General features: G+C 40.4%; 1 protein-coding gene across 43 annotated transcripts in view; it reads left to right on the top strand.

Annotated features, from left to right (window-relative positions):
* Positions 1–18,777, top strand: part of LOC18426045 (ABC transporter I family member 11, chloroplastic) — a 47,053-nt gene extending 28,276 nt beyond the window's left edge. For 21 of the 43 annotated variants that reach the window (XR_016059666.1, XR_016059665.1, XR_016059669.1 and 18 more), the window contains one exon: positions 169–1,476. Coding sequence is in view for 18 of the 43 variants with exons in the window: in XM_020662276.2 (XP_020517935.1) it covers positions 169–239 (71 nt within the window). In the remaining 25 variants the exon portion in view is untranslated. Of the gene's footprint in view, positions 1–168; positions 1,477–12,169; positions 12,997–18,265 lie in introns of those variants that run through there. The other 22 variants (XR_016059667.1, XR_016059658.1, XR_016059652.1 and 19 more) reach the window with 3 other exon arrangements.
* The last annotated feature ends 1,196 nt before the right edge of the window (positions 18,778–19,973 follow it).

Here is a 19,973-nt window from a genome sequence, read left to right as displayed (position 1 = left end):
TCTCATGCTTAAATTCAAGCTATCATGCATACCTAAATCATGCTTCATATATGCTTAGATTCATACTTCATTCATACATAATTCATACATCATTCATGCTTCAATTCATGCTTCAATGCTTATGGGTCTGCAAGGTAGTGACCTACTTACTGTTTTGTGTCCCCAAAGGTGATCCCAACTCTTTCCACAGTGACCTACACGAAGCTTCTCAAGCTCTCCAACAATGGCACGAAGGCTAAGCTTGGGCTCCCAAAACGTGAAGTGTAGAGAGAGAGAAAGAGAAAGAGACTTATACTTTTAAGGTGGGGAGGTGGCACACAGCGCTTGCCAAGTGGCCCTTTAATGGCATGCAGGTTGCTAATTGGCGTGCCTGGCAGCATGCAGTGAACGGGTGGCCATCTTGCCTCTGCCACGGCATCAACTCCTCTCTTCTTTTTTCTCCCCTATCGCCGCGCACGCGCACTCCCTCTCTTCTTCTTCTTCCTATCATCGTGGCACTCTCTCTTCTTCTTCTTCTCTTCTATCGCCACGTGCACACTTGCACGACACTCTCTCTTCGTCGCGTGCTCTTCTTTCCCCTCCCTTCTCCGTGCGCTTCCTTCTTCTATCGCCGTGCGCTTCCTTCTTCTATTGCCGTGGCACTCTCTCTTCTTCTTCTTCTTCTCTTCTATCGCCGCGTGCACACTCGCGCGACACTCTCTCTGCTTCTCTCTCTCTTTGCCGTGCGCTCTTCTTTCTCCTCCCTTCGCCACACGCTCTTCTTTCTCGTCCCTTCGTCGCGTGCTCTTCTTTCTCCTTCTTCTATCTTCTTTTTCCTTCTTCTATCGCCGCGCGCTTCCTTCTTCTATCGTCGCGCACTTCCTTCTTCTATCGCCGCACGCTTCCTTCTTCTATCGCCGCGCGCTCTTCTTTCCCTCCTATCGCCGTGCGCTCTTCTTTCCTCCTATCGCCGCGCGCTTTCTCCCTTCTCCCTTCGCTGCATGCTTCCTTCCTTCGCTGCATGCTTCCTTCTTCTATTGCCGCGCTCTTCTTCTTCTCTCGCCGCACGCTTTCTTCCTTCTCTCTTCGCCTCACGGCAGCAGCTTCATCATGCTCAAGAAATTTGGGTCGTTACAAAGAAACGTAAGGGTTATTATCTAGGATGAAGTTTCCACCTTGGGAAGAAATATAGTTGTTGTGGAGAGAACAAAATAAGTAATAGGAGGAATAGAAATGTGTACCTTTTAGGTAGAAGTCTCCTTTCTTAATCATGCAACCATTGAACCAAAAGCCTATCTCACCACAAACTCTTTTGTCATTTTATAAAGAACAATTGTTTCATGCGGGTTGGACCACATTTCTACAAATATGCTGTCCAGAGGTATAAAGCATTCATCTCAAAGATGGATGCAAATCGGTGGTCCCTCTATAAATAATTGTAACTAATGGTCCAAATGTTTTCTTAATGCAAATATTATTTATAGGTTTTGAATTTTCTTTTTTTTTTTCATATTCATTATATCCATGTTAAAGATTATATATTCTCTAAAAATTAGGATCAAATTATATTTAAAATATATATTTATTGCAAAGCCCGCATTTCTACAATGTGTAGGCTGGCCGCCTGCTAACCGTGTCCTTTTATAAATGTTGCCTGTAGTGCCATAAACGCTCCTTCACGAGCTATTTCTATTTAGATGATAAACTTCCTACCAATAGAATTAATCTATTAAATTATCTGCATTTAATATTTTAGTAAACTAAAGAAATGCATAAAGGCTGTGCAGTAAAGAAAGCACTAACTATGCCCCTTGCATAAAACAATTTAAAAATAATTTAATACTTTGCACATGTTTCTGTCTCTTGTAGTTATGTGACTTTAATATTTATTGAAACCATTATCAATTGAAAAAAAGAGGAAAAAGAAACATAGTTTGTGGGCCCATTTGCATGTTTTGCTTGTGTCCTAGCTCAACATGCCTTGATCCTATACACTATATTATGTTATGTATAGCATGTTAAGCAGCATAGTCCTGACTCCTTTTATACGCCTTTGAATCAATCATAGTGATCATTCACCATTATTAGTTGCATATGGAAATTCCATAGTACATCAATCAATCTCATAGGCTCACAACAGGCTTGCTGTGATCCACTTATAGTAATTATCTACATCACAAATGGGCTTCATGACATATCAATTACCAACTTAGCTCTTGAACTCATTTTATTTTATCAAGGAAACTTCTCTAGCTTGCAGTTCATCTGAGGTTCGTATGATTTTGATCCTCGTCTAGTGGTGGTTGTCCTAGGGGACAGTCTTCCCATGCATAGGTTTCTCATCATTCATTAAGGGCCTGTTTGGATGAAAACAAATTCTACCACTGATGTATCACTCGTGTTTTTTTGGGTAAGTCAGTGCCCCTACTCGTTTTTTCATTAATAAATGAGCAGAGAAAAACAATTATCGTACAACCCTATAATAGGGTAGTTGCTTTAGATCATGTAATAAAAGAGAACTTCGAGCACCCAAATCTTTTGCAATGTGGGCAGCCTCACGACTATGTTCTGTAGAACTAGAAACACAACCCAAAGGATTGTGACCCAGAACTTAAGCGTTCACATTACCATGGCTAACAAGTAAGCCATCCTTTTTTGGCAAAACATTACCAGCAGGAGACACACCCAAGCAAGAACTAGAATGCCCAAAGGAAGAATTCTGTAAGTCAATGAGAGAAGAGATATGATGTTTAGGAGTATTATCAGAGATATTGTCCTTCGCAGGCATCGTAGAATAACCGGATTTGAAGTCATCGTCGTAGGCAGATACCACATGAAAGCAGCACCATTATCATCGTTCATAACATTAACCTTCGCAGGCATCTCAGCATAACTAGATCTAGGGTTACCGTCATATTCAGATACCACACGATAGGCAGCACCAAAATCCACCTTCGTAGCTAGATCACCAGAACCATAGACACCCTTGATAACACTACCAGAGTCATTATATCATGGCCAGAACCATAGACACTAGTTCCATCCCGAGTTACAGGATCAAGGATCATAGCCTCTGGTCCTTTTTGCAGTCTCCAGATCTCGTGAGATGAGATCCAGTATCATCCGCGTGCAAATGAGCACGACCAGGTCCTTCTCCGCCATTAATGTTGTGACCAGAAATCAAATGGATCATAACCAGATCCATCCCCATCAAGATGATCACCACCATTAAAAGAGGATCTTTGATCATCAATATCATCCGCATGCAAAAGAGCATGATCAGATCTGTTAGACCCAGATCCATCTTCACCATTAATGTTGTGACTAGAAAATCAATGGATCATAGCCAGGTCCATCCCCATCATTACCGAGGTGATCACCACCATTAAAAGAGGATATTCAAACATCAGAAACTTCCCTACAACGCACACTAGAGCTAATACGAGCTTATCTAAAATTAGCATACTTTGTAGTTTGTATAATATAATTTTGTTTGTGTTTGTCAGGTACCATTATATATGCACTAGTCTATTTGGGGACTGTTTTATATGCTTTGTTTGGATGAGTTCATATTGACAGTAACTTGCCACTTCTCTCATTTTATTATTAATACAATTCATTAATTTGTTCCACTTGTCAAAGAAAGCATTGATAACTATTTAGTTTTAACAATTTTTTTGCTTTGCTTTCTTTTTTATGTATATAAAATGGTCTCAAGAATTCGAGAAATATTTTTGGTAAATGGTAATATATTAGTGTTCTTTGTGAAATTCATAAACTCTCTCTCCTTCTCTCTCTCTCTCTCTCATGCTTGGGGCCTCAAGGTTCACATATGGAAATACAACATACAGTAGATTAGGGAGAAATAGAAGATTCTTGAGATGCCATCCCTCCAGACAGCATGTAGAACATCAATGTCTCTTTTGATGCTTTTCACCTATTTACTTTATCATAGCAGATATGCTATGGAGAATCACCAATGTATAGTTGCTGCCAATTGGATTTTGGGAGCTTGTGCAACTGTAGAGAAATATGATCAACAATAGCCATAGCCATGATGCATGTGTTGGTGGATTACAAGGAATAGCCAGGGCCCTGCAGGACTGGACATGCCTGAGATTAAGGCTTTTTGCCTGATGGCTATGTAAAACTGATTTCCCAGCCAATAGTAAGACGGTGCACACTATGTCCTTAGTGACTTGCCTAGGCTGGGGTAAGGACCACTGTTCCTCATGTATTTGAACATGGAAAGTCAGTCCCCTCATGCCAAAGGGAGAATAGTCTTGTGATGTTAAGTGTTTGGCGCAGCCTAAGAGAGGCCTTGGGTAAGCCCTAGAGGTAACTTTGCCGAAAAGAAGAAACGTGCAAACCTTCGGTGAAACTCTGGATTCAATAATTAAGATCCATAAGAAGCACCCCTTTTTGCTTGTGTTAAATTTCATTTGGCTTGTTTCAATAGTAGTTGTGGAATAATTCAGACCAACAACCACCTTAGAGATGTTAGGTATTATGTGTTGTTTGGTTTTTTATCTCTCACTGTTCCCTGAAACCGTTTAGGTATTATATCTTGTTTGGTTCAGAGGCTCCCTTGTACTTTTTTGACAGGCAAAATCATTTTTGATGGTGTTGATGTTGTGGAGCTCGTCGATAGCTTTCGAACTGGTGGTCATTCACTCCAATCGGAGTTACGAGCATAAGGTTATGGCCTTAGAGGTTGGAGTTCTCGGTATGGATTTGATTGTGCACAACTCATAAATAAGTCTGCTCCCACTGGAGCGCAATGTGCCGAGCAGCCAAGAAACAAACCCCCATCTTTTCATCCACTGCCCATAGCCCACTCCCTATGGGTGCCGTGCTCCAACTCTTCCGCTGGCAATGGGTGACCCCCAGTAACATTCCCCTCCTGTTCTCCTCCCTCCACCCTTATCCCTTGTCCTCATCAGGCATTCTACTGTGGAAGGCTTCCATGGCTGCCCTCCTATGGGAGATCTGGAAAGAACACAATAATTAAATATTTCGTGGACAGTATTCCACCATTGTTGCTTTGTTTGATAGGATCAATGCTGCGGTAATCTTCTGGGCTACTAATCACAAGTGGTTCAAAGGATTTTCCCCTTCAGCATTCCACTTACATTGGCATGACCTACTTTTTATGCCCCACCAGAGCATTCCCTGATCCTCTCTATGGAGACCTCCAGAGCCTGGTTGTGTTAAACTCAATTTTGATGGATGCTTCCTAGGAAACTCAGTTCCCACAAGCATTGAAAGCCTCTTCAGAGACCACGGAGGCTTGACTTTGGCTGCGTTCTCAAAGTTCATAGGCCATTCAGACGCCCAAACCATAGAAGCAACTGCTCTGCTTGAGGGTCTCAAACTGTTTGATAACTCTTGGGGCCAATCATTGATAGTCCAAGGGGATTCCAACAATGTCATATTCTGGGCTTCTGGTTCGGCCAATTGTCCCGGGCCCCTGATCCACATTTTTGATGAAATTTCTCACGAGTAGAGGATTCATGATAACTTGGAGACACATATAACGCGAGAGCAAGTGGCAGACTCTCTCTCGCCAAGGCGGGTGCTTCAAATTCTATTGGGTGAGCTTTTTTTGTACACTCAGTCAGATCCCCTTCCAGAGGTTGTGGCCCCCCTCTCATCTCTTTCTTGTTCTATTACCCTCTTCCTAGGGACCTTTTTGTATAAAGCTCCCTCACAGAGGGTAGCCATTTTTTGCTGTTTATATCCCCTGGTTTTCCCCAGGAGGTCCAATTTTGTACTTCTCATTCGTACAATCAATACAACTGTTAACTCATTCGAGAAAAACTTTGCTCCCACTGGAGTGGTAACCACCCAGTTGAGAACATAGATAAGTGATGTTTCCTTAACAGGCAGGTTTCATTGGGAAGGAGCTCCCACCTCCAGTGGTGTGACTTAACACCTCTCATGACCGTTTATGCATAAGCCAAAGGTTATGACCGTTTCCAGCTCACCCCTCTCGGGACCCTGCGTAGGTGGGACCAGCACTGGATTACGGCCCTTCTATTTGGATGCAAATAAAAATGCTGTTTTGCCCATACTTCTACTATCACCTCTGTGGACTGCAATTGGTGAAATCAAAGGTAGTCTCAACTCCCAACACAAGTTCTTGAGTTCCTCCTTATTGTTCTCAAAAGAAGAAAAGATCTCTGTAAAAGTGGTTGGTCCAGAACTGGTAGAGTTGCTGGTATAACAAGAGGTACGTAGTGTTGGCCAAGTGTCACTACATGAAGCTAGGGAGTCTACTTGTCTCTTTGGAGGAGCATGGAGGACCAAGTGTCTCTTGCATCCAGGGCTAACAAGGAAGAATAAAGTACCTCCTGGAAGTTATATGGTCATGTGATGTACCCAATTATATGAGTGAGGGAAAAATTTCAACTGCGAGTGATGTGCTAGGGTTTTGATAGCTTCCTCACCCCCTCTTGGTGTTCCTCTCCCTATGGAGGGGAAACCTTCTGATCCTCGGGAGCTTCTTTCTCGTTTCTGCGATAGTAGTCTTTCTTATTGTTATGGTGGTGCTGATCCCCTAGAGGTTATGACCAGATCTGCTCGTATTACCTTTGTTTCTGATGGTCATCTTCTCGGTAATGATGGGGATGGATCTGGTTATGATCCACTCATTTATGGTCACAAAAGTTTTGGCAGAGATGTATCTGGGTCTAAAAGATCTGCTCTTTTACATGTGGATAGTATTGATAATCGACGATCCTCTTTTATTGGTGGTGATCATCTTGAATCTGATTAGGCTCTTTACATGCGGATGATATTGATATCATCATTGGTGGAGATGGATCTGGGTCTAAAAGAGCTGCTCATGCTATTTTACTTGTGGATAATATTGATAAGATAAGATACTCTTTTAATGGTGGCGATCATCTTGATGGGGATGGATATGGTTATGATCCATTGATTTCTGGTCACAATATTCATGGCAGAGATAAATCTAGATCTAACAGATCTGATCATACTCTTGTGCACGCGGATGATAGTGGATCTCGTTTCATGAGATCTAGAGATTGCAGAAAGGACGAAAAGGCTATGATCCTTGACCCTGCACCTCGGGATGGAACTGGTATTAAGGGTGTTTTTGGTGATCTAGTTTCAAAGGTAGATTTTGGAGCTGCCTATCGTGTGGTCTCTGGGTCTGGTTATGCGAAGATGCCTACAAAGGATAATAATATGGAGGATAATGGTGCTGCCTTTCATGTGGTATCTGCCTATGGTGGTGACTTCATTTCTGGTTATTCTCTGATACCTGTTTACGACAATATCTCTTTTTGCATTGATTTACAGAATGCTTCTTCTATGCATTCTAGTTCTTGCTTCGGTGTAGTTCCTGCTGGTATTGTTTTATCAAAAAAGGATGGCTTCCTTGCTAGCCATGGTAATGTGCAAGCTAAAGTTATGGGTCACAATCTTTTGGGTTGTGTTTCTAGTTCCACCGAAGATAGTCGTGAAGCAGCCCACATTGGGAAAGTTTTGGGTGTTCGAAGTTCTGCTCCTTGCAATGATATTGATCTTGTTATTGATTCTGGTGGGGTTGCCAATGATGCTGAGTACGGTCAAGGTCTCAGTTATGTTATTCGTGATGGTTATGGGTTGCATGCACCTATGGTTGTGGGTGAGCATGCTGATCAGCCAGGTCTTTCTCCCTGTGGGGATATTCCTAGGTCCATAAATTCTGGTCTTGATGGTACCACTCAAAGTATCATGAACTTAGAGACAATGATTGAAAATCTTCGTATGGGCCCTGGCCCGAGATCTATTGCTGTTGATCTTGATGGGGTCATCAGGAGTCCTGTAAGGGAGGCCTTTCCACCCTTGGTAGTTGGTTCGAAGCATACCATAGATGGCAACATAGGAAGTCAACCTATTGCTGGTTTTGGCAAAGGCAAGGAGATGGATGTTACTCCTTGGAAATTTTTTTGCTAGTAAGAACGACCTAGGATCTACTTCGGGTTCTCATAGTGAAGGTGTCGTAAGGGAGCAGTTTCCATCCTAGGTTTCAAAGAACAAGAATGGAAGCTTAGCTAACAGCTGTTGAGACTCACGTAGGTCCTTAGACCTGTTATTTTGTGCCAAGGGTGTTCAAAACGGAGTGTTTTACTTTGAGGAGATGGATACTTTACCTACTGAAATTATTAATGGTAAAATATTTGTCAAAATTGAAAATAATTTGATGGATTCATATCGAAGTAGGTGAGAAAACTGCTTATTAGGGTACTTCTTGGGCCGCCGATTCGATTGGAATTATATGAAAGAGATGTTGAAGAAATTATTGAGGCTTGAGTGTGATGTTGAAGTATTCTCTGTTGATGGGGGCTTCTTGATTTTTTGATTCTGTTCTAGGAAGGAGATGGAGGTTGCCCGTACGGGGGGGCCATGGTTTATCAACAAAAAATGCTTGGTGTTTCAAGAATGGAATCCATTAGTTCAAACCCCTCTAGGCATACTCGCCAAACTGTGCCAGTTTGGATCAAATTGCCAAGGTTGCCAATGATGTATTGAGAACCAGAAATTCTGTTTTGTATTGCCTCCAGTGTGGGAAAGCCCATCTTCATGGACAAATCGACAAAATTGAGATCAAGGGCTGAGCCAAGAGTGTGTGTTGCATTGGATCTAGATACGATATGCTCGACTGAAGTTTGGCTGGACATGTATGGGAAGGATTATAGGCAAGTGATAGTCTATGAGTTCATACCCTCGATCTGGTCTAAATGTCGGAGGGTGGTCCATAAGCCTGAATTATGTCGAGCAAATTTAAGTGCAAAGGCTCCCATCAAGGCTAGTGCAACAATTGTTCCTAATGGTGGTACTTCGGTTAAGTTACCCTTAGGGGAAGAGGGTTGGAAGGTAGTCAAAGGGAGGCAGTAATTAGTATATAAAAGGAGGGTGAAGGAAAGCACTAATGGTTTTCTAACCCTTCCCAATATGCCAGAGGAGAATAATGTGCTGATTATCGACCACCTTGTTGGTTCTCACACTAATAACAAAGTGGACCTGAAGGATATCATTTCTAATGCTTTTGAAATTCTAGCCAATATCCAAGAGGATAACGATGTGTATCTTATTGAGAAGGCAATTAGCTCTTATGAGAAAAATACAGTTGACACTTGTATTCCTATGGGTGATTCTGATGTGCCTCAGGAGTATGAGGTTACAGTTATGACTAATGTCGATAATATTGGTGTGTCTGGTGCTATCGAGGATCTGCCGCCTGTGAGTGGGAGTGTTTCGTCTGCAGTTGAGGATGGCGAATCCTCGCTCTTGCGACAGAATGCAGTTCTGAACCTTGAAGCTTTGTTGTTAACTATGGACAACCAGGTTGATGTAAACAATGCTGCCCATTCTATGACCACACATTTGATATCATTACGACTATGGTGTCTGATAAAGCAGCTGTTACACCTACAGTTATGCATTCCTTAGTCCATGGCCATGATCAGAAGGAATGTGAGCACAGTCGCATGCAGGTTAATGTCACTGTCGCCATAGAGAAAGATGAGGAGTAAGATGTTGAGGCCAGTTTGGATCCCTTGTTTAAGGAGGATCCGAAAATCTATGGTAATGGCGAGGGTGTGACTGAGTCACAAGGGACACGCTAGAGGATGGCATGGGGAATATTGTTGGTGGTCACAATACCAAGCAGCAAGTCGAAGTAAGTCTTAGCAAATCTCTGGAAAAGGAAGTTGATAAGGTGGGAGGTTCTAGTAAGCGATTGCAGGATCATGCGAATAGTGAGAAGCTTTGTCAAGCTCGAACTAGATTGCAATTAAAAGCCTCTTTGGCACCAACTGGCAACAAGAAGGGGCATTCTTTATCAGCTTTAGGTGATACGAAAGGATTAACTCTAGTAGCTACTGGTGACAAGAAGGGGTTACCTTATATGGCTCAACGTGCTCCAACAACTTTTGAAGGTAAGGTTTCCCTTACCAAACGACCAAACCTCTCTAATTTTATTTAGGTCAATTGCAGCTTGGAATGTTAGGGGTCTTCAGGGCCGGGGCAGAATATCGGATATTGGGGTTTTAAAAGAACAACATAATCTTGGTCTTCTTTTCTTATTGGAAACTAAGCTTCCTGTGGAGTTGAGCCGTATTTGGTTTAAGAAGTTGGGATTTTATAATAACTTTATTGCTAATGAGATCGAGGGTAGATCCAAAATTTTAGTCCTATGGATTCCTTTAATTTACTCAATCAAAATGATTAATGTAAATGTTGAGATGATAACTGTGGAGGCTACTCGTATCTGTAATGGAAACATCTCAGTTGTTTCAGGAGTTTATGCATTTAATTATGTGTCCCAAAGGGCCATGCTTTGGGACCATATGAGGGCTTTAGGAGCAACTATTATTCTTCCCTGGCTGGTATTAAGAGATTTTAATACTCTATTGGATTCCTCAAAAAAGTGGGGGGAGCAGTTCTTTACCACCAGATTTAGGTGGTTTTGCTCAAGTAATGTCCGATTGTGCTGTTGCTAATCTTGGTGTAGTCATAGGTTGGTTCTCTTGGTCTAATAACCAGTGTAGCAGAAGATGCATTAGAAGAAGGTTGGACCGGGCATTAGCAACTATTGATTGGGTTTTGGCCTTCCCGGAATTCAAAATCCAGTTACTCCCTAAAGGCACCTCAGATCGCTGTCCCTTACTCGTCTCTATTTTTTATTTGGGTTCGGTTGGGCCCAAACTTTTTAAGTATTTCTCTATGTGGGAGCAGCATCACGGTTTTTTAGAACTTATCTTTAATTCCTGGCAAGGCCAAGTGGGGGGGACACCCATGTATCGCTTTGTTGCTAAACTTAAGAGGCTTAGGGCCGACCTTTGGTTATGGAACAAGGATGTGTATGGCTATGTTGGGGAATCCATTGCAATAGTTCGACATCAACTATCATCTTTGCATGATAGCTTACGCATGGATCCTTCCATTGAAACATTCATGTCTGAGGAAAAAGAGTACTCAAAAATTGTAAACTCTTTTAGGCCATGAAGAAAGATTCTAAAGGCAAAAATCGCGTCAAAACTGGTTAAAAGAGGAGGACTCCAACACCGAATATTTTCATCTATTGGCTGTGGTGAGAAGCAGAACAAATAGAGTTATCTCTTCGAAAGATCAGCATGGGAATTTTTTGTTTGCTGAGGTTGACATTGAAAATAATATGATTGGCTATTTCGAAGACCTATTGGCTCAAGAGAGCAATATTGACCTGCACATGGTTGAACAATTCTTCTTGCCGCCATTTCATCTCAATTCTTCTCAGAAGGACAAATTAGTGGACACAGTAAATATGGAGATCAAAGAATGCATTTGGAATATGAAAAATAAAAGTGCCCCAGGTCCTGATGGGTTTTCAGTGGAATTCTACAAGTTTGGATGGGAAGTCATTAAAAAGGATCTTTTTCTGGCCCTTAAAGATATCTTTACTAAAGATAAGCTTCTCAAGCAAATCAATTCCACTTGTATATGTTTGATTCCTAAAGTGGATGCACCTAGGGGGATGAAAGACTTTTGACCTATAGGGTTGTGTAATGTCTTGCACAAAATCATCAGCAATCGGCTACGAGTTGTTCTTGATGATTTTATCGACCCTAAGCAGGCTGCATTTGTGAAAGGTACGCTTATTACTGATAATATTCTTATGGAAAATAAACTTATATCTCTTTGCCATAGGAATTCCGCTCGGCTTAAAATGTGTCTGCAAATCGATTTGAGCAGTGCCTATGATAGGGTTTCCTGGGATTTTATTGTGGGTAGGATGCATGCTTTGGGTCTTCCTGAGTTATTTGTTTCTTGGTTCATTTGTGTATATCCACTTCTTCCTTCTTTGTTTTGAGGAATGGCTCACCCATGGGATATTTTATAGGGAAGAGAGGTTTGAGGCAAGGGGATCCTCTATCTTCTTGTCTTTTTTTGCTGGTCATGGATTTATTTAGTAGGCAGCTTGATTGTGCTATGTGGCAAGGCATGGTTCCCGGGGCTTTTTTTTCAGGGTGTGACTATGGGGTTTCTAATCTTTTTTATGCTGATGACATGCTTATTTTCTGAGGCATCCATTTCTTCTGCCACTGCTATGTGTGAACTTATTTCTATGTTTGAAAGGAGTAATGGTCAGATTTTGAATTCATCTAAAAGTAAGGTTTTTTTCTTTGGTGCTCCACAGGGAGGACATGGGAGAATTCTGTGGGAGTTAAAGTTTGTTGAAGGAGTCCTTCCAGTCCGCTATTGGGCCTACCATTATTTCGTGGACATCTGAGGCACAATTATTGCCATTGTCTGGTGGGTAAGGTGTTCGCTAAGATTGGGTCATGGCGGCTTTTATGCCTCTTATATGCTGGTCGACTTCAGTTCCTTAAGCCTGTACTCGGAGCATCAACGGTTTTCTAGTTGATATCTTTCATTCTCAACATGTAATATGATAGAGAAACTACAAAGGAACTTCTTATGGGCCGGTGAAGCAGAGAAAAAAGGTGTTCATCTTATAAAATGGAAAGCAGTGTGTCTCACTATGGCTGAAGGAGGTCTCGGGGTAAGGGAAATGGCAGATTTCAATATCGTAGGAATGGTGAAGTTTGCATGGAGGATTTTGGAAAATCCGTCCTCGTTGTAAGCACGGTTCTTCAAACATTGATATTTTAGAAATTCCTCTATATGGGAGGCTGAAGGAAGAAGAAGATGTTCTAATGCATGAAAGGGGATTTTACTTGGCTTATTTCACTTGCAAGGAAATGTACAGTGGAATATTGGTGATGGTCAGATGGTGGATTTCTGGGTGGATCCATGGTTAGCAGGTAAGTTACTTTTAGATTTGCATGATAATGACATCCAAGAGGATTTGGCGGCCACTGCAGGGAGGGTTTCAGACTTTATCAGAGGTTCACCCCAGTCTTGGGTTCTGCCACATCCCACATTTGAGTTTTTGAGAAATATATGGAGGGAGGTTGAGAATTGTACTCTTCCTCTACAGCCCAAAAGGGATTCACTGGTCTGGATTCACTCTTTTGATGGCTTATTTTCTATTAAAGGGGCATGGGATTTACTTACGCATCAAGGTTCATCAATTGCTTTCCAATACAGATAGAAAGTGATTCGACCTTGCATGTGAATCTCATTCAGAATCGATGCAGTGCTCCATGGCGGCTAATGACCATTGCAGATAATTGCTGCACCAAACTTTCTTCTCATTGATGGTCTATTACACATGTTTTTTGGGAGGCAAACATGGTTGCTGATGTTCTCGCTAAGTGGGCGTCTGCTAGCCCCGGTGCTATTGTGTGGCGCCAGTGACCACCAGATTTTCTTTTCTCTCTTTTATTATATGATCTGGCGCAATTGCCATACTATAGGGTTGTACGTTTTTTTTATTTTTCTTTGCTCTTTGATTAATGGAAAACGGGTAGGGGGCCTTCTACCCCACTGACTTACCCAAAAAAAAATTATATGAGTAAGGAACTTAGGGCAAGGAGGGTTTTATTTTGGGGTTTGCTCCAGGAACTGTTCACCATAAGTCGGTTAACCACTGGATAAAGAGGGAGTGTTGACCTTAGGTTCAGTTAGACTCTGCCTTGAACTTCCTTTTGGGTGCGCTTACGCCTAGAAAGATCTGGATTATCCAATGGCCCACTGTGCCAGTTCTCACTGTAAATCTATTGTCTGTGGTACTGTTTTACAGGGTAGTAGAAAACATGGAACTTACTTGAGCTGGTTCTTAACAATGGGATATCGAATTTCAGATAAATTTCGAACACTCAAAAAACTTTTGAGTCTAGTTTATCGAGTCAAGATTTCAAGTCAAAACATTTTGTATTTTGTGAGATATTCATTGATAAGTGAGTGCTTTTTTTTGGGTAAGTCAGTGGGGGAGACAGCCCCCTACTCGTTTTTCCATTAATAAAAGAGCAGAGAAAAACAATTAACGTACAATCGTATAGTAGGGCAATTGCGTCAGATCTTGTAATAAAAGAAAGAAAAGAAAATCTAGTGGTCTATGGTGCCACACAGTAGCACCAGGGCTAGCAGATGCTCTCATAGCGAGGGCATCTACAACTATGTTTACCCCCCGAAAAACATGTGCAATGGACTATCGATGAGAAGAAGGTCTGGTACAATAATTATCTGCTATCGTCTTTAGCCTCCATGGAGCACGGCATTGATTTTGAGTGACATTCACAAGCATGGCCGAATCACTTTCTATCTGTATTAGAAAGCAATTCTTTTGATGAGCCAACTGAACTCCTTCTTCAAGTGCCAAGAATTCTGCATGGTTATTAGAAGCAATACCAAAATGCTTTGCAAACGTAGCAATAAAACCACCCTCTCTATTCCTGATGACTCCACCACCACCTGCTAAACTTGGATTTCTCAAGAAAGCACCATCAATATTAAGCTTGTAATTTTGAGCCTCAGGAAATGACCACGCCACCGGAATAAGGTATTCTGACCTCTGTTGATACCAAGTTATCTGAAGATTACTAATTAAGGCCTTTTCTGATAAATGGAAAGATCATTTTAACTTCTGCTTGTGCCTGAACATGTAACGTAATTCGTTTTACAATAAGCTCTCTCTTGGTGGGTCTTGAGTATCTTTCGGTTGCGCAGTAAAAAAGATGGAAGACCAAATATTACGAAGTCCATGTGATTTAAACCTGAAAAATAACCACCACCTCAGTAAATCAGAGACAAAAGTACTGAGGACAAACCATTTCCACATCTCCAAGCTAATGATCTCCATAAACCCTGCGCAAAAGCACATTGGAATAATAGATGGAAAAGGCTGTTATCATGGTTTCTACAAAAGGGACATAAAGAGTTCAGCTGTATACCCCACTGTTGCAATAAAAATGAGGAGGGCAATTGATTATGCAAGGCCAACCATGAGAACCATTTCGCCCGTGGGTGGCATTTAGAAGACCAGAGTGCACAAAAAATAGGCTGTGATGAACCTTGATGCCTGATAAAATCCCATGCCCCTTTAATAGAAAATAGGCTATTAGCAGAGTAAATCCATACTAGTGAATCCTTTATGGGCCGTAGAGGAAGAGTATAATTCTCCACCAACCTCCATATATTTTTCAAAAAATCAAATGTGGGAGGTGACGAAACCCAAGACTAAGGTGCACCGCCAATAAAGTCTTAAACCTTCCTCCCTGTAGCAGCCCCCAAATCCTCCTGAATGTCATTATCATGCAAATCTAAAAGTGACTGACCTGCTAATCATGGATTCACCCAGAAATTCACCATCTGACCATTACCAATATTTCACTGTAATTGCCTTTCAAGTGCAATAAGCCAAGTAAAATCCCCTTCCATGCATGAGAACATCATCTTCTTCCTTCAGCCTCCCATATAGAGAAATTTCTAAAATATCGATGTTTGAAGAATCGTGCCAACAACGAGGATGGATTTTCCACAATCCTCCATGCCAACTTCATCATTCTTGCGATATTGAAATCCGCCATTTCCCTTACCCTGAGACCTCCTTCAGCTCGAGTTAGACACACTGTTCTCCATTTTATAAGATGAACACCTTTTTTCTCTGCTTCACCGGCCCATAAGAAGTTCCTCTGTAATGTCTCTATCATATTACATGTTTTCTTCGGGAGAATGAAAGATAACAGCCAGAAAACCGCTGATGCTACGAGTACAGAGTTAAGCAACTGAAGTCAACCTGCATATGAGAGACATAAAGGCTACCATGACCCAATCTTATCGAATACCTTACCCACCAGACTATGGCAATAACTGTGCCTCAGATATCCACGAAATAATGGTAGGCCCAAATAGCGGACGGGAAGGACTCCTTCACCAAACTTTAACCCCCTCAAAATTCTCGCACGTCCTTCCCGCGGTGCACCAAAGAAAAAAACCTTGCTTTTAAATGAATTAAAAATCTGACCAGTAATCCTTTCAAACTTAGAAATAAGTTCACGTATAGCAGTGGCAGATGAAATGTATGCCTCAAAAAAATAAGCATGTCATCAGCATAAAAAAGATGAAAGACCCCATAGTCACACCCTGAAGGAAATGCCCTGGAACAATGCCTTGCAACGTAGCACAATCAAGCTGCCTACTAAAGAAATCCACCAACAAGAATAGGTAAGGAGATATACGATCCCCTTCCCGCAAACCTCTCTTCCCTTTAAAATAACCCTTGGGTGAGCCATTCCTCAAAACAGAGAAGGAAGTATTGGAAATACATAAGCGAACCCATAAAACAAATAACTCAAGAAAACACAAAACATGCATTCTACCCACAATAAAATCCCAAGAAACCCTATCATAGGCCTTGCTCAAATCGATTTGCAGACACATTTTAGGCCTAGCTGAATTCTTATGGCAAAGAGACATGAGTTCATTTTCCATAAGAATATTATATGTAATAAGTTAAGGCCTACCTTTCAAAATGCAGCCTGCCTAGGGTCGATAAAAACAACAAGAACAACTCGTAGCCGATTAGAAATTATTTTGCTGATGATTTTGTACAAGACATTACACAACCCTAAAGGTCAAAAGTCTTTCATCACCCTAGGTGCATCCACTGTAGGAATCAAACATATAAAAGTGGATTTGATTTGCTTGAGAAGCTTACATTTAGTGAAGAAATCTTTACGGGCGAGAAAAAGATCCTTTTTAATGACTTTCCATCCAAACTTGTAGAATTCCATTGGAAACCCATCTGGACCCGGGGCACTTTCATTTTTCATATCCCAAATGCCTGCTTTGAACTTCTCCATATTTACTGCGTCCACTAATTTGTCCTTTTGAGAATAATTGAGATGAAATGGCGGCGAGAACTGATCAACCATATGTAGGTCAATATTGCTCTCTTGAGCCAATAAATCTTTGAAATAGCCAATCTTAGGATTTTCAATGTCAGTCTCAGTAGACAAAAAATTCTCATGCTGATCTTTCAAAGAGATAATTCTGTCATTCCTCCTTCTCACCACAGTCGATAGATGAAAATATTTCGTATTGGAGTCTCCCTCTTTTAACCTATTTTGACATGATTTTTGCCTCCAGAATCTTTCTTCATAACCCAGAAGAGTTTGCAATTTCTGAGTACACTCTTTTTCCTCAGACATGAATGTCTTATTGGAAGGATTCATGTGTAAGCTATCATGCAAAGATGATAGTTGCTGTTGACTATTGCAATGGATTCCCCAACATAGCCAAACACATCCTTGTTCCATAAATGAAGGTCAGCCCTTAGCCTCTTAAGTTTGGCAACAAAGTGATACATGGGTGTCTCCCCCAACTTGGCCTTGTTAGGAATTAGAGATAACATCCAAAAAACCGTGATGGTGCTCCTGCATAGAGTAACAAAGTGGCTTTCGAGAAAGCTTCTAAAGGCTAGAAAGAGTTTGAAGTTTCCTTACATGATTTTCAATGTGAGTTCAAAGGTAGCCATTGTCATCATCACTTAAGCCTTATCCCAATTATCTGGGGTCGGCCACATGAATCTTGTTCTTCCATTCATAGGTTTAGGATTCATGAAAAGATGTGGAAAAGTTTTACATTGGCTGCCTACCTAATGCAACCCACCTCTTTTACCCGGGCTTGGGATGGGTTAATGGAAAGTTTAAGGTCCTCACCTTGGTTAGACCGTGAGATCAAAGATAGCTGGATTTAATAAATTTATATCAATTCTTCAATATATATATGTCGGGATCCATTTCTTGAAGATTCTTCTTATTACAAATAGTCTTTGAGCCAACAAAAAAGAATGTGGTTTTGATACTGAACTTATCTTAGCACACTGCGAAACTCAAGGACGAGTTTTCTCCAACTTGGGAAGTCTGATACAGGGCAAAATTATTCTAATTTTTAATTTTTATTTAATTCAAAGGATGCGTATTTCAATTTTGACTTTGGGATTTGTTTTTAAGGTTTTTAAGTTTTTTTTAAGGATTTTAGGGTTATTTCTTTATATTTTTGGGATTTTAGGAGTTGTTTAGAAATGTATTAGAGTGCTTCTGGACTATTTTTTTTTATTATGGATAAAAATATCATTGCAATATTTGTTTTAATTAGCTCCTTTTTTCAATTAGAGCTAGGATTTTTCGGGTTCTAGTAAGGTCTTTTATTATCAATTGGGATCTATGAAGAGAATTTAAAATAGAGATTTGAGTTATTTTTTAGAAACATTGTTTCCTTGAATTCTTGTAAATGTTGTAGAGCCATTGAAGTTAGTCTTGTTAGCTTCGTCTTTTATTTTCTTCCCTCCGAAATTCATTCTACATCGGTGATACTGTTTGTTTAGAAGAAAGTAGAACCATGTTACCTTGCAAAAAGCCTGTTCACAGATGGGAGTGTCTACAGTCAGTTCTAAACAATTGGAAGGTAAGACTAATTCTTAATGATGGACATTTATGTGGATATAGTTAATCTCTGCTGTCTGTGGTTGGGAGCAGATGGTGGATCCCCTAGCTGTCTACCATATGCTACATATGCTCTGTTGTGGTGTAATGGTCATTTGCAAGTGTTGTATTGAACTTCACTATCACTCTGTAAAGAAATACTTTTTCTTCTAAAGGTAATCAGTTCTGTCATCAGGTAGAACTCTACGAAAATCTCATTGTCCGTTTATTGTAGTCAATATTCAAGTGTCAAATTCCTCAAAATTGCAAAGATGGAGTCTTATTTGTTAGTTAGAGCAGTGGGAGTTGTGCAAGTGTAGCTAAAGAAGTTATATTTTGTCATTGAGTCATATATTTTGTTTCGGATATGTCACATTTTGAGCCATATAATTGGTCTTCATTATCGTGCCCCTAACCATAACACTGATTGGAAATCCAATGCGTTGCATCTCTCTCTCATTCGCTCATTGATTAGATATCCAATGGCTGGCCTCTCTTTCTCTCTCTCTCTCTGTCTCTCTCTCTCATGTATGCATGCACATGTGCAAGCATGCATGTGCATGTCACTTGCATAAGGATTTCTCATTCTAGTTCTACCTTTTCAAACTGATACTATCCGATGTATATCCATTGCCATTCTAGTGTAGAATACATTTTTTGTTAGTTGAATGCAATCTTTAAGCATTACATACGTCATGATAGCGAAGATGGAATTTTTATTTAATAGTTGTTGAAATTATCCTATGAATGTAAGTGAAATATTTTATAATTTGGAATTGTGCTTGTTAAAATTTTCTATCTTATTCCTTATATTGGTCTCCTTTATCAAAATTCTATCCCCTGCCTGTATGGTTTCTGTTTCCTTACTGATATGTTGCATGATATTGATGCAAGTCAAGCTTCGTATTTTTGCTTAAAAGAAAAAGTTTATTTAATGATGCAACCTTATAATGTAGAACTACGGATGCACATAAAAAATCCATCGGAAAAGGAAGTTTTAATGTTGAAAAACCTTTTGATTGATCATCTCGACATCGAGATGTATGACCATGAAAAATAAAAAGATTTTAAGTCTTAGAAATAGTGCATTTTACAACATATTATCTAGACCGTCCATTTTCATGATGTTCATTTGTTTATAGATGTACTTGATTTTAACCATGTTTTAAATTTAAAATTTTATAATTAGATATAAAAATAGATTTTGAGATAAACCTAAGAACATTTTACATGAAAATTATGTACCATGATAAAATTTGAAGGTGCACCTTACCTCTACAGCTATGGATGCATCCATATGCCAACCGCACCCTTACATAAAATGTTTTGCCTAGATTAAATTATCAACATGTTACCGTTGCAGTTTCCAATGGCCGCGTTGCATTATTCATGACATATGCAAAGGCTGGGTTGTTGGCTACATGGTTTTCTCTTCATTTCCTTATGACATTGTTTTTGCTTGTTGTGCACGGAGAATTATCATCCCTTGTGGACCGATCACAACTGTAGTATGAAACCATATTCTTGTCATTAGGTTCCTCATGTTCTTGTCTCCCTCGTCACTTATCATCCTGTAATTTCTGACCCATGTTTGAGAATCCTCAATTAATT

The sequence above is a fragment of the Amborella trichopoda genome, chromosome 7, assembly GCF_054954075.1.
Source record: "Amborella trichopoda isolate Santa Cruz 75 chromosome 7, AtrichopodaSantaCruz75HAP2 v2.0, whole genome shotgun sequence".
In the NCBI taxonomy this organism is placed as follows: Eukaryota; Viridiplantae; Streptophyta; class Magnoliopsida; order Amborellales; family Amborellaceae; genus Amborella; species Amborella trichopoda.
This window is presented reverse-complemented; position numbering and strand designations above follow the sequence as displayed.